Below are 15,395 nucleotides of genomic sequence, written 5' to 3' on the forward strand. Positions count from 1 at the left end.
GTTTAAAAGTGCTTCCCTGAACTGAGACCTAACATTTCATGGCTCAAAGTCTTATAGCGGGTCCCCCCTTGCTCGCATGCCCTTCAGATGGCCAACACCTGTAATTTGGCTTTCTTGCCCTTTGGCCTTGGCTAAACCAGCTTGCCACACTCTCCCTAGCATCAACATCCTAGCTCCATGGGTTAGCTCCATGGCCCAGCTCCGTAACTCAGGGGTGGGCAATTAATTTTGACAAGGTGCCACATGAGAAACCTGAAATGTGTTGGAGGGCCGCATCAACGATAACTTGAACTTAATTCTGCTCACTATTCATTTTCCCCCATTGTAAAAAGCAGTAAAGTATATATTTTTATTAGCAGCTATTGGTTATCAGAAGAATAAGGATATTCTGTGAATATTTATATAAATATTTTACATGTTGGTCAACTAGGAAAAGACTATCGAAGTAACAGTAAAAACTAAAATAATCATTACATCATTTTCATCATTACGTTTCATTTTCTAGTTAATCTTCACCAACACTGAAAAGTTGTTTTGCAGTATGTTAAAGATATGCAACTGATCAACTTTATACAAAAAGCAATACTTTTTTGCAGTTCATTTTGTTATGTGAGAGGAATCCAGTGGGCTTGAACAAGTGCATCGAAATCTGGCTGAATGTCTGAGGTGGATATGCGAAGGACAGCTGACAGGTGATGATCCGAGTGTGCAATTTAACTAGCAAACCATCAGCCCGCGCCCACTGAATCAGTCAAGTTCTTATTATGTCCGCGTTCGTTTTTTTCTTGAGTCCCTTAGTGCCGATTCAATTTGTAATCCTTCAACACAGCGACCTGTTCTCCAAAACTAAGAACACAGCTTTGACTTTGACCTCAGTAAACAGATAATTAGAAGTCCATGTCTTGTTAAAAACTCTACATTCTGTATCAACCTTTCGTTTTTCATTTTCGAGGGCTAACCACCTAACTCTCCTGTCGGTGAGGTTGCGCAAGCACACATATGTAAATTGCCTGATCACAAGTGTTTCAGGACTACATATTTACAACCGCTCAACACTATTTATTTTTAATTTTTGATTTACCTCACGCGGGCTGGATTGGAACAGCCTGTGGGCCGGTTGTGGCCCGCGGGCCGTACAATGCCCAGGTCTGCCATAACTGATTCTCTGGTGCTCAGGTCGTAATTTCAATCACACAGCACGGAGCAGTGTAGGCCTACAGGAATATCTGGACCACAGCCAATCAGAGGCAAAGACCCGCCCCATCTCTGTCTCTGATTAGTTTAGACCACGATATGATCCAACCATGAGTGCGAGTTCCGTCAAAGAAGAAACAAACGCTTCGTTCCTGGAGAGGCAGCTGATGCGAGGAGGTTAGGTGCACCGGTGCGACCTAGTAAAAATTTTAGTCGCACCCATACAAATTTTGGTCGCATATGCGACCAAATTGGTCGCACTCTAGAGCCCTGCTGATCATAACAACAAGATAGCCACAAAAACATTGCGAGTAGCCAAAACATGAAGCACACATTATGAACAACCAAAGTAAGTGCCAAAGGGAAGAACCATAAGAGCATGTAGTTAAACAAGTTACAATTAAACAACATGAACCGCTATAAGTGCAAGTGTACCTGTGGAAAAAAACAAGCAACAATAATAAAAACAATATATCACAGCGAGTACAAAATTTTTAAATCAGTTACCCCTAACCACAAGAGCAACAAGTCTCTAAGCAAGAGTCATTGTGATCCTTGAGGAAACTAACATCGGGTCAAGCGAACCATTCCTAAGTACCGTTGTACTCCCGGAACAAGTGCGTCTTGAGCCTTGTTATATGCATATGCACAGGGTATGTTTCAAGTAATCTATGTGACCATGTTCATTCAACAATTATTTATGAATATTGTAGGAGTGAAATGTATTACTGTTATCTGCAGTGACAGGAAATACAGTGGTGTTGCTGCCACCACCCACTGTCGACCCCCTGTGCCATACCGAGGTAACAGTGAAACTAATAGTCATACGCCAGTATGTATGCCATATGTGGTTGCTGAATATTGATCAAATAGGCCATTTACTTTCTCAAGTGGAGGTCCTAGATGATCAGGAAACTGTGTCTGCCTGCTCAGAGAGCGCTTTGGGGGTACACTTTTGATTTTTCTTTACCACTTGCAACACAGATGGTGAGAGTGTGTGAACGTGTGGCTGTGATTGAAGTGTCTGTAATGACTTGCTAATAGTGGTGGTCTGAACATGATGTAGCGGGGTATACACGTTTAAGATGAGGAATACTTGATCTATAATAAAGTATTTAGTTGACGGGACACCACCCCAGGATTTGTTTAAAGGGACTGGGGAGACCTTGTTGAATAATAGCCTTCGTAATAATCAGTCTAATCTTAAGTAGTGAATTCTATGAAAGTAAAGCAGATCAGATAACGTGAGAGATACGCGAGTATTATACACAATGATTTAAGAAAATGTAATTATTATGAACAGATACCAGATAAGTTATGGGTTAGTTTGGCTAAAGCAGTACAGTAGGCCTAGATTCTAATGATGGCGAGCTACACAATGGCTGTGTAGAGCACATGGGGAGGGGGAAGGGAGAGAGAGAGAGTGAGAAAGAGGTAGAGAGGAAGAGGTAGGCCTCTATAGCAACAAATGGACGATCAATGGCAACTGACCTAACGATGGTTAGGTTAAATCATTTGTAAACTACAATCAAACATCAACAATTAAACCACAACATGCCCATATGTCACAAGTAAGAAATATTGCAAATCGCAGTTACTTTTGTCGGTTTGAAGAAAGGAGTCAATGGTTTGTTATGTCCAACGAATAGAAAGCGGAATCTCTCGTCAAAGTTCCGGGCGCTCAGTGAATTTGCAAGTTAAGAGGAAAGTCAGAAATTACGCGTTTCACTCAAGCCCCCACCCCTCGGCTTGAAGCAACGGCCCCGGTGGATGTAGGTGGTATTGCATTTCTTGTTAGACTTCCGGCTCTTCCGGTCGTTTTTATTCTATTAACTCCAGTCAACATTTACAAAACTATCTCCCCCAATAATTTTTGTTTGATTCTCGAACCTGGCTCATACTATTAGCTTTTTCATAGAATCATTTTTCCTGATTTTTGTAGTTTGAAACCAATCCGAAATGGGTAAACTAGCACCCCATTTATTTGCTTACGTCAATAAAAGTTGCCTGCAAATGTGCTCGCGGATACTAACAGGGCACGAAAAGTTCACATTGGCCGATAGCCGATTTACCTGGAGCTGAATGAGCCATATTGAATGAGCACAGGGAGAAATGGCTTGAGTTGCCTGCCCTGTTGTAGCAAGTTTAGCAAATGGTTGTCTCACATACATGAAATGTTGTTAATATAGTTTATTCCCGTTATTTTAAAACAGATTTGATTTTTCTGTCAAGAACGTTTTTACGTTCATGACATGATGGCAAATATTATGTTAAAGATCCTGTAAAGTTTTAAGTTCGCCACACCACAGAATAATGTGTTATTAACTACCCATCCAAATTCGAATGAAAAAATAACACCGACAAGTATGTTAAATTAGGCTTTGAAATCGTGAAAAAAATCAGCAGTCTTCTCTGCTTGAGACTGGGGGGGCGTGTCGCCTGAAGGAGCTGAAGCTCCGCCCCTCGCTGCCTAGTGCCTACCTCCGACCCAGATAATAGACGCTATGTCAAGCTGAACAAAACCATATATAGGCTGCAAGGTGAACCACGAAAAGTCTTTCAGAAAATGATTCCCGCTCCACAGTCTGGCATCTACACAATCTTTAGCTCATAAAAAAGAACGATTCGTGCTAAGCTACCAAAAAAAAGTTTGTCGTGATACACTGCGGCTGCAAAAGTGCGTGTGAGACAGGCAGATGTTCATGTTTTTCTGCAGGACTGTGTTGTACAGACTTATGTCGTTGTTGTAATTGTGCCAACACAAAAGAAACTGAGGAACTGGGAGATAACTGTCCTGACACTGACAGTGAGGACTGAGTGTCCTTAATCTGTTATTGGGTGTGCTCAAGCCTTCGGCGAAAGCACAACCTTTGTTCTCTCACATATATATTATTATTATTTTTATTTCTTTTTGCCCCCCTAAAACTCAGTCAATATTTGGCCTACATAGACAACGTAGGTGTCAAAAGTTTCGTCTTGGTAGCGATTGAGTTGCTTCTATTGGAATTTACGTTCCGTTGCATGGTTTAGGCTGAAGTTAAGTTTTTGTGGCGAAAAGTGAAGCTAACGGTGGCTAATTTGCTAGCCACAGTCACTGACGTTACTAACGTCACTAACGTCACGAAAACACGCGTGACTACCTTTGGCAGAACATTCGTTTCGCATCTGTTAACTTGGGGGATAGCTAGGCTAACTATAGCTTTACTGCAAGGCAGCTGCAGAAATTCCACAAGCAAAGAGGCCAGGGTGATAACTATTTACTCATTTTACTTTGTGATATGACACACAATTGTGATGTGTAATGTACAGTATAAGCTGATATTATTAAGGAAGTACATCTACTTTCGGAAACAGTAGTCTACTATTTCACTGAAGTATTAGCATCATGACATTAGCCTGTGTTGCCCGGGCAACACATACTACAGTGGTCTATGATGTAGCGTTATCTGTTTTCAATCGTTAAAATAAACATTCCTCACATATACATTTTCGTTGTAGGATTTATTCTGACATTAGTAAACGATTTGTTGGTGAAATGACCATTACCTGTGGTTTCAAACCAGTGTAGCTCACTGCAACGCTGTAGCTTACGCGAGACACACGACAAAAACATCTAACTTACACAGCTGTTTAGGAAGTCAAACGGCGACAGAACATGTTCGGCACTCCCCTTACTTAAATCAAAAGTCTATCTAACTACTAACCTGAACTTCATTGCCACAGCCTAAACGTTGTCAATCTGTTCATGAAAATAATTAATTTCAGCTTAAACCGTACAACGGAACGTTAAATCCAATTCAACCAACGCAATCGCTACAGTACCAAGACGAACACAGCAGTAGTCTAGTACTGTACCGTAGTAGTACAATTTACCGGGGCAGCTTCTCCACACAGGGCTATATCGCATTTTGCGTTGTTACTGACAATGATCGCTACCAGTGAGCTTTTTATAAATGAGCGATTTTCCACTAAATAAATGTCAAGCTTATTTACGTTTTGGGGGCATATTTTCAGTTAGCAGATGGTACTGTTTGAATCGCGATTCCATCTTCTACTGCCGGGTACTGTAACGTCGTAGAATAATCTTCAAACGGGGTTCTTTATTAATGAATGAATGCAATGAGTAGGCTAAATGCCTGAAAATATCATGAGAAGGGAAAAACTTAAAATGACGTTTAAATCATAGAGATTAGGTCAATTTTTACACCGGTCTGCCAAATTTATTAGTTTTGATTCAACGATGAGGCTGCCTCTTGCAGGGGAAATGAGAAGACATCTATTTCATTCTACACTTCACTCGTATTTTCAGTTGTAAATGAGCAGCAAAAAAAATATGCTTTTAAATCTATGTAATCTTTATAAATAATAAGTATGCATTTTTATATAACATATACAGAAATATCAGTTGTAAAAATGTAATTCAAAAACGGACCCCTGTGCAACCGACGCAAGCAAGCACACCCTACAATTTCCCCAGAAATTGTACCCTCTCTAGTTCCTTATTATGTTTTGTACAGTTTTATATATCATATTTCATATTTTTCATTACGATTGTTTTTATGGTTGATCAGTGTTTTCATTTGTGGAAGAATGAATGAATGAATGTTACAACAACGACATAAGTCTGTCCCCCCCCCCCCCCCCCCCCCAGGTTAATGTAATAGCCTAGTTTAATAACTAATGTAATATTGCACATATTTTCGTACTATTTCCCCTAAAGCAATAAGGTTAGGCTACTTAGAGACCTTCCACTCATAAAGTATGTTCTAAATGGCATAAATGCTGCCAATTATTAATTGACGTATTAATAATTGACGTTGGTCAGTAGCCTATCGATTAAGGTACTCGAAAGCATGTACACTGTCTGCTTCATTTGAGCTTGATAGGCTAAGCATTCTGTAGCAAATAATAACAATAAACCCACTATTTATTAATTAAAACTACTTCTGCATAGTAATGCACTGAAAATACAAACGTAAGCAAAGGCAGCAATCGCTATCGAATCAACAGACGTGCAATTTACCTAGCAGGGGAATAATACAGATCACCAGTTAACTTAATTTAAATTAGCAAGAATATAGACTAATACAATAACAGGCTTAAATTAACTGACAAGTTAGCTATACGACTTCTCAAAGACGCACAATCTCAACTGCGGTGTGAAGCGCGTATCCATGCTATTCTCCGACATGCACTCTAACAATCACATAGACGTCCTAAGATTTTGTACAGCCCTATTTATGATACCATGGCGGCAGAAATGTAGTCGTGGCGGGCCGCCACGGCAAAATAAACATAGGAAACACTAACGTGCAAGGTCCCATCCTCTATTTGACAACCATATCCATCCATGTTGACAAAAAGCAGCTACCTTATTGGTGTAGAAGGATCACGTGTCGAACCGCGCCACCAAAATCCTATTACGCTCTGGAGAAACTAGTTCTGCATAAAACATAGACGCATCGACAATCGACTGGAATTTCAGCAACAAACTTTTTTTTGGTAGCTTAGCAGGACTCGCTCTTTTTTATGAGCTAAAGATTGTGTAGATGCCAGACTGTAGAGCGGGTTGAAACGATAACAGGGTTCACCTTACGGCCTAATAGGCTAGAATTAGAATTTATTTGTTCAATGAGTGAAACATACAGATGCATATTAATGAAATGTTCCCCTGAGCTGTAACAGTAAAAATGGACACCAGAGACAGCAGACAGTGAGCTCTCCAACTAGGCTACTTCTAACACATTAGCTACCATTTCACCAAAATACCATCATTCTACACCGAGTAGCCTATCAATTTAGCGGTTTGCACTAACTCATAGCAGAGATACCTCTGGAAAAGTTATCTAGTATAATTATAACAAGCACACAGAACAGAGTGATGAACTGCAGGCAGTGGTGGATTGTCCAGGTGCGACCGGGAGGAGGAACGGCCGGGAGGGCGATGCTCGGTACGGCTCCGTCTGTCTCTGGTCCATGTTAAAACTATCCGCTGTGAAATGGTCACTGAATTTATTCATTTAGCAGACTCTCTTATCCACTGCAGAGGCGGCTGTTGGAGTTTATCCGAAGCTTTCCATCAGCGTGGCTCTTCACAAAATCTATCCACCCATTTTTCCTTTCATTATCAATAGGAAACTTAAATGGCGTTGCAGCGCAGCTGGAGTTCTTGCATCCAGGGAAGATGCAGTTGCGGTTGGTGGGAGACATCCTGAAGCTAGCTAGCTAGCTGATGTAGGCTACAATAACAGTACAGCAGGAGGAGCCATTCAGTGATCTGACGTAGATAAGGCGAAATGACATAGGGCATTTTTTGGCTCCGCCCATTAAAACCTGATCTGAAAACGGAAGAGAAACTGTTCTTCGGTTTAACTCCACATTTCAGTGCGACAAAGTTTTAGCGCTTTGCACATGCTTTCAGGAACTCATTTCACACTTTTGTTGGACAATGAAGGTCCTCACTGACTGTCACCCCTACTTATATCTGATGGAAACATCTTGTATATAGGCCTAGTTCTGTTAATATGCCCCTTTCAAAGGCAAATGTTAAATAAAGTATATTTTAGACACTTCTCAAGCTTTTATTTATTACATTATTTCCAAGTCTGATCACGTTATATCCATTAATAGGCGTTTGGTTTTGTAGGTTGAACATATAAAACACAGGCCACATTTCTACACTGATATGTGAATTTCATGGCATTTCGTTTGAATATACAGTTCACAGTAAGCTATGGTAAGTCTGCATTATGGAAGATTTCTGTTACCAAAATAACTATTAAGCTTTCTTTGCCTGGCGAGAACAACGACGGAGCTAGGGAGTCAGGTGGCTGAGCGGTTAGGGAATCGGGCTAGTAATTAGAAGGTTGCCGGTTCGATTCCCGCCCATGCAGATGACGTTGTGTCCTTGGGCAAGGCACTTCACCCTACTTGCCTCGGGGGAATGTCCCTGTACTTACTGTAAGTCGCTCTGGATAAGGGCGTCTGCTAAATGACAATGTAAATGTAGCTAGGTGTTCATGTTAAGTTTATTTAATCCGATACAATACGTTGGAAATCATACTCAAATCACAAGAAAAAAAGCAACATATGTGATGAGTTCCATCTAGAATAGCCCTATATTTAGCCCTATAGCCTATTTCTAAAAACCAAGTGAAAGGAATACTATACAGTGACAGCATACATTTCCGTAAAGTTTGCATCATTTCTCTGATTCTTATCGGACTTGTATCCCATTCTGCCACTGCAATGCCTTAGCTCACACGCTCGCAACCATATAAATCTATGCTCGCGACTGGTTTGTCGCAAAGTATGACGTGTACATCTAGTTGCAAGCGTGCACGAGGTCTCGGAGCTAGGGAAAAAAAGAGCCACTGTTTAAAGCTAGACCGGAAGACTCGGAAGTGGAAAGATGGCGTGGTCCAGTTTCGCGCTCTCGCTTGCCTCACTGCGCCACTGAGCACTTTTCATAGAAATGAATGGGGACGCCATCTTGGAAGACAAAAGTTGCTTCCTCTAGTAATATTAACTCTATGGTTTCACTTCAGTTATTCCTACGAACAAGCGGGGGTGATTGTACGTTTGGGGGTTTTATACTCCAAAGAACAGGGGGGTATCCATGTGAAGGTGAACTCGGTCATTGGTCAGTTATTCCCCACCTGGGCGTCATCCTGAGATTTGCCTAGAAGTGTGAAGTGGCTGCTAGCTTTGAGTTCCGTTATTTCAAATGTCCATGGAATGCTTAAACTTCAGAATATAACAATACAACATTTATAAATGGTTTTGTTAGTATGACACAATTATTTTGGATCTACAATTGACTAACCTAACTCTTCCTGAAGGGAAGTTATACTCAAACATCAATTAAACAACGTTCTAAGTAAATGAGAAAAGCACACATTATAACACATTAACTACTGTCATTGAAATAGTGTCCATGAGCCATGTAGTCCTTGAGAATATGTTTGTAAATCCACAAAAGAAAGTTCTTCCTTAGAAATCCTTTGTCTGATACTATGAGGCTGTGTGGCCTCTGTTCCTGACCCCATGCTGGGCCAGAAGCTTTGAAGCTCCTGCTCTGGGAGATAAGGACAAAAGGGGGAAGACCCTTTCCTTGTTGGGGGTAGGAGAAAGGTGTGGATGGTACCATGCTTTGTCTGTTGACTCTCTGCTACAATGAGACACAAGACCTTACAGTGCTAATTTCAAATATGACTCAATTGATTAAATTGCTATGGTGTTAAACTCAGCAGGAGGAGGAACTTCTTCCTCCCCCTGAGCCTAGGGCCTCCACTTCAAGGCCAAGACAAAGACACAAGGTATAAGCAATGAACCTTGAAACACAGTAGTCAAATGGACACCTTCAACTTTCTCCAAGTGTGCCTTGCAAAGGGACAATGTTCTTAATTTGTTTCAGGTTGGAGCAGACAATGTGAGGGCCCTGTATAAAAGAACCCTGGAGCACGATATAGAGTATAAGAGGCGTTTAAGTAAGGCTGTTTTTGAAAAATGCTATAAAAGTGAATGAAACATCCAAATTCAATTAAAGTAGTGAAATGATCATTTATTTAACTTGTGAAGAGCATTGTACGGTACCATACACGTTATTTTTGGTTTGAAATGTTTTGGTTGAAGGAAACCCAAATTTCTGATATGGAAATAATTAGAAAATGGGTCAAAGCAACCCAAGGACAACAGAAGGGGTTAAGGGGAGACACCCCACTGAATAGGGATAACATATCAACATGACACTACATAAAAGTACCCGTAGCGAAATAACGCAAGACTATGCATACAGTCTGTGGGACTGTGAGCACACGGCTTCGATGTGTCGCATTGGCAACATACGACTCAAGAAGTTGGCAAAGATAAGTAATTCCCTTGGGAATCTATATCTTTCATAAAGATAATCATCAGGGAATGCCAAAGGGTTTTGTCGGTCTCTAAATGTTCTGCCTCTTCTGAGCGCACCTCTCACTATCAGCGCACCAAGCTTCACAGAATCCTCTATGAACGGTGAAGCCATTATCCTCAAGAATTGAGTTAGAGAGCGGGGCTTTTATACCGGTTGATCTCCGATCTCCAACTTAACCTGCTCCTGACCAGGTTAGGCTTTCAGCATGTGTTACCATGGCGATCTACCCCGGTAACAAGTGATCTACCGTCGTGATACAGAAAACTCCGGGTTGAACCTGAAGTTACCTCGTTACACCAAATCTTGATTCGTAGTACAGGCAACTGGTGTCGCTTTTATGTAACCAACATGTAGATAAATCTTGTCCATGTTCACCAAATTTGGCACAGATGACCTTCAAACCAACCTAACAAAAGATATCGTATGGATTTTTTATTTTCTAAACAATTTTTCCAATACATCCAATTGGCGCTTAGCCACCAAACAGGAAGTTGCTTTGTATGCTCTTTGATGCATTTATACCAAACTCGGTAAATGTACTCTGAACCCAGTTCTGCAGATTTCTAAAAGGTTTTTGTGTCATTTGACTTGCGGGACTGCTTGGCCTCCTTTATTGCAGCTGTATTTGACATGTATCATTGACAAAGCAATGTCAACACTTGTTTAAATAAACTATAATGAGTTGTGTTTGCAGGTAACATTGTAACATTGTAAACTACATATTATGTCAAAATCTCAAATTCCTATGGAAAGTTTCATAATGTATCCAATAATTTAACAATTTAGGGGAGATCCTAGCATTGGCGGAAATACCAGGGGGGGTGGGGGGGACATGACCCCCCACCCCCCCCAGTCCTAGGCAAAATACAATTTGTCCCCCCAATATATATTACAACGTAGGTAATGTGTTACAGCACTACTTTTGATGTCCCCCCTCAAAAATTGCTATTGAGAACATTTCATGTAATTGTCCCCCCCAAAGTATATATGATATTTTTGCACCTGGATCCTAGGTACTCAAACACACAGCATGGTTGTATTTATGGTCATCTATTGATTGGTATCAGGCATAGGCGTAAATTTAGGGTGGGACGGTAGGGACATGTCCCCACCAATGTTAGGAAACATGTAATGGTCCCCACCAATAATTGCGAGTCTAAACATATTTTTTTCATTCTTTTAACATTTCTGCATTTGCTACTTAACTCTGAAGGTCAGCGTTACTCCTGATTGGCAGGAGAGCGCTGATCACAATGTGTACCAGCCTGTCAGTGTCAGTGGTCAGGTGAGCATCGAAGCGAGACTGTGACAAAGAATATGGAAGAACAATAATAATATTGATAATATCCAAGCTATTTGACTGTGAGAAGAGATTTAATGATTGGCTTTCTGGCAGGCTAATCCTGTAAGCTATATGTTAACATTGAGTGAATAATAAATGATAAAATCAAATTATATTACATAGTTAACAAGCCTTTGCTAGCTCTGGAACACAACTACGGAATTGTCTGCTTGCTAGACTAGCTATCGGACATTCATTTGTCTTGAATGGAGACTATGCCGTAGTTGCGGTCAAAGCTATGCTAGCTAGTACCTGCAAACTTGTAAAAGGATTTGTTAAGTATTTGGTAAAACTGTGTCCCCACCAATGTTCTAACCAAACCTATGCCCTTGGTATCAGGTGTACATGAGCATCAGGTGTCGGATTGATGCGTATCAATGTGTGTGGTGATTAGATGGCAGATGGGAGTTGTGCTCTTCTTCCTCCTATATAACTCTACAGCCAGATGGCTGGTTTTAAAGTATCTGTGCAGATCTAATTACTCTGTATGCACTATATTTATTCTGATTCAATATGTGACGTGCAGGTGATGCGTCATGGTGTGGGCCTGTCTACCAGCTCAGACAGTGAGCTCATCACCCAACTGTTGGCTCTGACACCACCAATGGAGGAGCTAGATGCTCCTGACTGGGTTGCCAGGTAATTCACAAATCTCAAATTAGCAAATGCATAGATAATACTTATGACAAGTGGTATCTAGTTACCTTGCTTATGTTATTTATTCTCTTACAGGATAAAGAATCTGATGACTGAAACGCCTACTTCCTACTCCTTGCTAGTGATGTATACAGATGTAATCTATGCTATCCGTGACCCATATGGAAACCGACCCCTCAGTCTTGGACGCCTTGTCCCCATTTCTAAACTCCACACATCAGGTATAGAGACACTGAAAGTTTGTTTGTTTCTGCAGAAAAAAATCTAAATTAATCAACCAAATAATGTTAATGAGGCAAGTTATCTAAGTAACAGGCATTATGCTTGGATCTAAGGCAATCCCTGATTTGGCAAGCTGGTTTCTAGGGAGAATGAATCATTAACTGCTCAGTTATATCACTCTCGCTAGGTGCTGGAGAAGGAGATACAGAGGGCTGGGTGGTGTCATCAGAGTCTTGCAGCTTCCAGTCCATTGGTGCCAAGTGTGTTATCACCTGACCTCTCTTTGCCTCATTGCCATAGCAAAGTCTGGCCCCATGGCTCATGCACTGCAATCCCTGGTTGTGTGCTCCTCAGGTACTACAGAGAAGTCCTCCCAGGAGAGATAGTACAGATCTCAAAACATGGAGTGAAGACCTTGAGTATTGTTCCCCGCCCAGAGGGAGATCTCCCAGCCTTCTGCATATTTGAATATGTTTACTTTGCCAGACCTGACTCCATATTTGAAGGTACATTTAGTGGCCTCAAATTGGCCAAAACTGCAGCAATCTTCTCATTACACAACAAATACATACAATGGTATATGTACAGTTTAACAGTACAAAACATGTATGTCATTTTGGATGCCAATGTCTGCTAAATGAATACATGATACTACAAACAGGACATACTATTTTGTCATATATTAATGTGAACAAACAGTCAAGTTGATGCAACACTAGTAGCAGTTGTCTAAGTGTTTCCTCTTGATGTCTCTAGGTCAGATGGTTTACACAGTAAGACAGCAATGTGGCCGACAACTAGCCATTGAGTCTCCCACAGATGCAGATGTTGTCAGCACTGTGCCAGAGTCTGCCACCCCTGCAGCATTAGGTTACGCACAACAGGTGAGTGAAGTGAAGCTACGAACTGAATGTATACATTTGTACTATGAACACATACTTTGACTTGTTTAAACTAAGAATACAAAGACAATGCACTTATTTGTTAAAAAGTGTGTGTGGAGAGGAGATGGGGGGGGGGGTTTCAGTCTTTATGCTTATATTCCCTCTCTGAAGTCCGGGCTACCATATGTGGAGGTTTTGTGTAAGAACCGATATGTTGGGAGGACGTTTATTCAACCAAATACACGACTGAGACAACTAGGAGTGGCAAAGAAGTTTGGTGCACTGACTGACAACTTTTCTGGCAAGCGAGTGGTGCTTATAGACGATTCCATTGTCAGGGGCAACACAATCTCCCCCATAATCAAACTGCTGAAGGAGGCAGGGGCAACTGAGGTGAGAGCAATCCAAAGTAGTTAGAAAATGTACACAGTACACAAATACATTAATACACAGTACACAAAAACTGACTTAAGTACAATCGATGTCAATTTATCTTTCCTTTACTAATGCACTTTTACTAACCATGGCTCACATGGTCTATAATAATTTTTACCACAGGTTCATATCAGGGTAGCTTCTCCTCCAATAAGGTTCCCTTGTTACATGGGGATCAACATTCCTACCAAGGAAGAGCTCATTGCCAACAAGCCAGAGTTCAAGGACATAGCTGGCTACATTGGTAAGAGAATTAACATAGCCAGTTGGTGTTTATTTTTGTACATTTAGCTTTTTAAATGAAGGTGATTGCTGACAAGGCCTTATCATTTTCCGTAACATCTGTAAGGAGTTATTTGATTCAGACACAATTTGATGTTTTACAGGTGCCACCAGTGTTCAGTACTTGTCAGTGGAGGGCCTGGTGTCAGCCGTTCAGGGAGGGATCCCATCCCTCCTGGAGAAGGATGAGATGATCGACTCAAATAACAAAGCAAATAGAAAGGTTGGCCACTGCACTGCTTGCCTGACAGGGAAATACCCTGTTGAGCTGGAGTGGTAATGACACAACCCCACGACCCGCCCAGGTTGGAGGAGAGAATAGATGCCGAATAACGTTTTTAGTATATGAGGTATAAATTAAATTCAAATCTAACCAAGTGCCAGCAGTTAAGTAAAATAATACCTGTTTTCCTGATCTGAAAGAATGCTGTGGGTTGATTGAAATTAATCTGTTGTAACTCATCATTGCACTACAATAATAGTATTCACTATTGTTTAGCATAAACTGAAACCATCCATTCCTCCATTGGGATCTTTGAATTTCATATTCCTTTATTAAACCTGCAAATCAGTGTTTGATGCATTGTCCCATGTAGGAGGAAATTGTTGCCAGATTGGTTAGTTTAAAATGCAATTAGTTAAAACCAAAAATTAGAGTTTATAAAACTCTTCTAAATATAAAACATCTAGTAGAATTACCTCACTTGTGTTACATGATTGTTAATAGGTGTTTTGCATGTATTTTTTATAATAACCATACCATACCAAACCTTTCTCTTTACCTAAATACTTACTGCTGTGCCATCATTGTTCAAAGTGTATATTATCGGCACCTGGACAGATAGGGCTTCATTTTGGATTTTACATGGGTATGTGTATGTATCAAACTGAATAAAACTGATTATTGACAATGTGTTTGTGCAATGCTTCCACCTTGCAAACAGGCCTTCTCAAGTTGGTACTGGACCAAGGGGGTCATTGGAGTGTCACACTGGAAGGCAGATCCTGGTGACCTGAGAGACACATCTTTCTTCCTGCTGTGTTAGATGTAGGCCTACCGCTTTTAGCGTTTTGTAAATGAATTAAAACAGGTCGCATCGCAACGATTATTTGCACCCGTACAAATGCTCCCAAATATATTTTGAGGTTGCACAAATTTTATTGTGAAAATACCTTAAAGTAAAATAGACCTGTTTATGATTTAATGAAAAATAGAAAAGAAATGTATTTTGAAAACAGTCAATCTACCCTGGAACTAAAACACTCAAGTGCTCCTTATCTGAATTCCAGCATCCGAAATCCTGATGTGACTCAGTTCAGTCTCTCCACAGAATGGAATCGGACACCGCTAGCCACACTGCATCCATCTGTAGAATGTCACTCAGGACATGCCTATCCATAATTGTCTCACACGGCTCTCATCCATGGCAACGGCATTGAGTCCCCAGACAACCCCTTATTATTG

General features: G+C 40.8%; 1 protein-coding gene and 1 long non-coding RNA gene across 2 annotated transcripts in view; both read left to right on the top strand.

The window, feature by feature from the left end:
- Window positions 1-14,839, top strand: part of ppat (phosphoribosyl pyrophosphate amidotransferase) — a 41,677-nt gene extending 26,838 nt beyond the window's left edge. The window contains exons 4-11 of the mRNA XM_062450408.1: window positions 11,977-12,089; window positions 12,183-12,328; window positions 12,517-12,589; window positions 12,684-12,835; window positions 13,086-13,213; window positions 13,385-13,606; window positions 13,772-13,892; window positions 14,035-14,839. Of these exons, the coding sequence (XP_062306392.1) occupies window positions 11,977-12,089; window positions 12,183-12,328; window positions 12,517-12,589; window positions 12,684-12,835; window positions 13,086-13,213; window positions 13,385-13,606; window positions 13,772-13,892; window positions 14,035-14,210 (1,131 nt within the window). The 3' untranslated portion in view covers window positions 14,211-14,839. The remainder of the gene's footprint in view (window positions 1-11,976; window positions 12,090-12,182; window positions 12,329-12,516; window positions 12,590-12,683; window positions 12,836-13,085; window positions 13,214-13,384; window positions 13,607-13,771; window positions 13,893-14,034) is intronic.
- LOC134011015 (uncharacterized) lies at window positions 1,935-10,908 on the top strand. Its single transcript, XR_009928368.1, has 3 exons — window positions 1,935-1,997; window positions 9,450-9,512; window positions 9,611-10,908. It is a non-coding gene; the product is annotated as an uncharacterized LOC134011015 (long non-coding RNA).
- Window positions 14,840-15,395: the final 556 nt, after the last annotated feature.

The sequence above is a fragment of the Osmerus eperlanus genome, chromosome 24 (assembly GCF_963692335.1).
Source record: "Osmerus eperlanus chromosome 24, fOsmEpe2.1, whole genome shotgun sequence".
NCBI lineage: Eukaryota > Metazoa > Chordata > Actinopteri > Osmeriformes > Osmeridae > Osmerus > Osmerus eperlanus.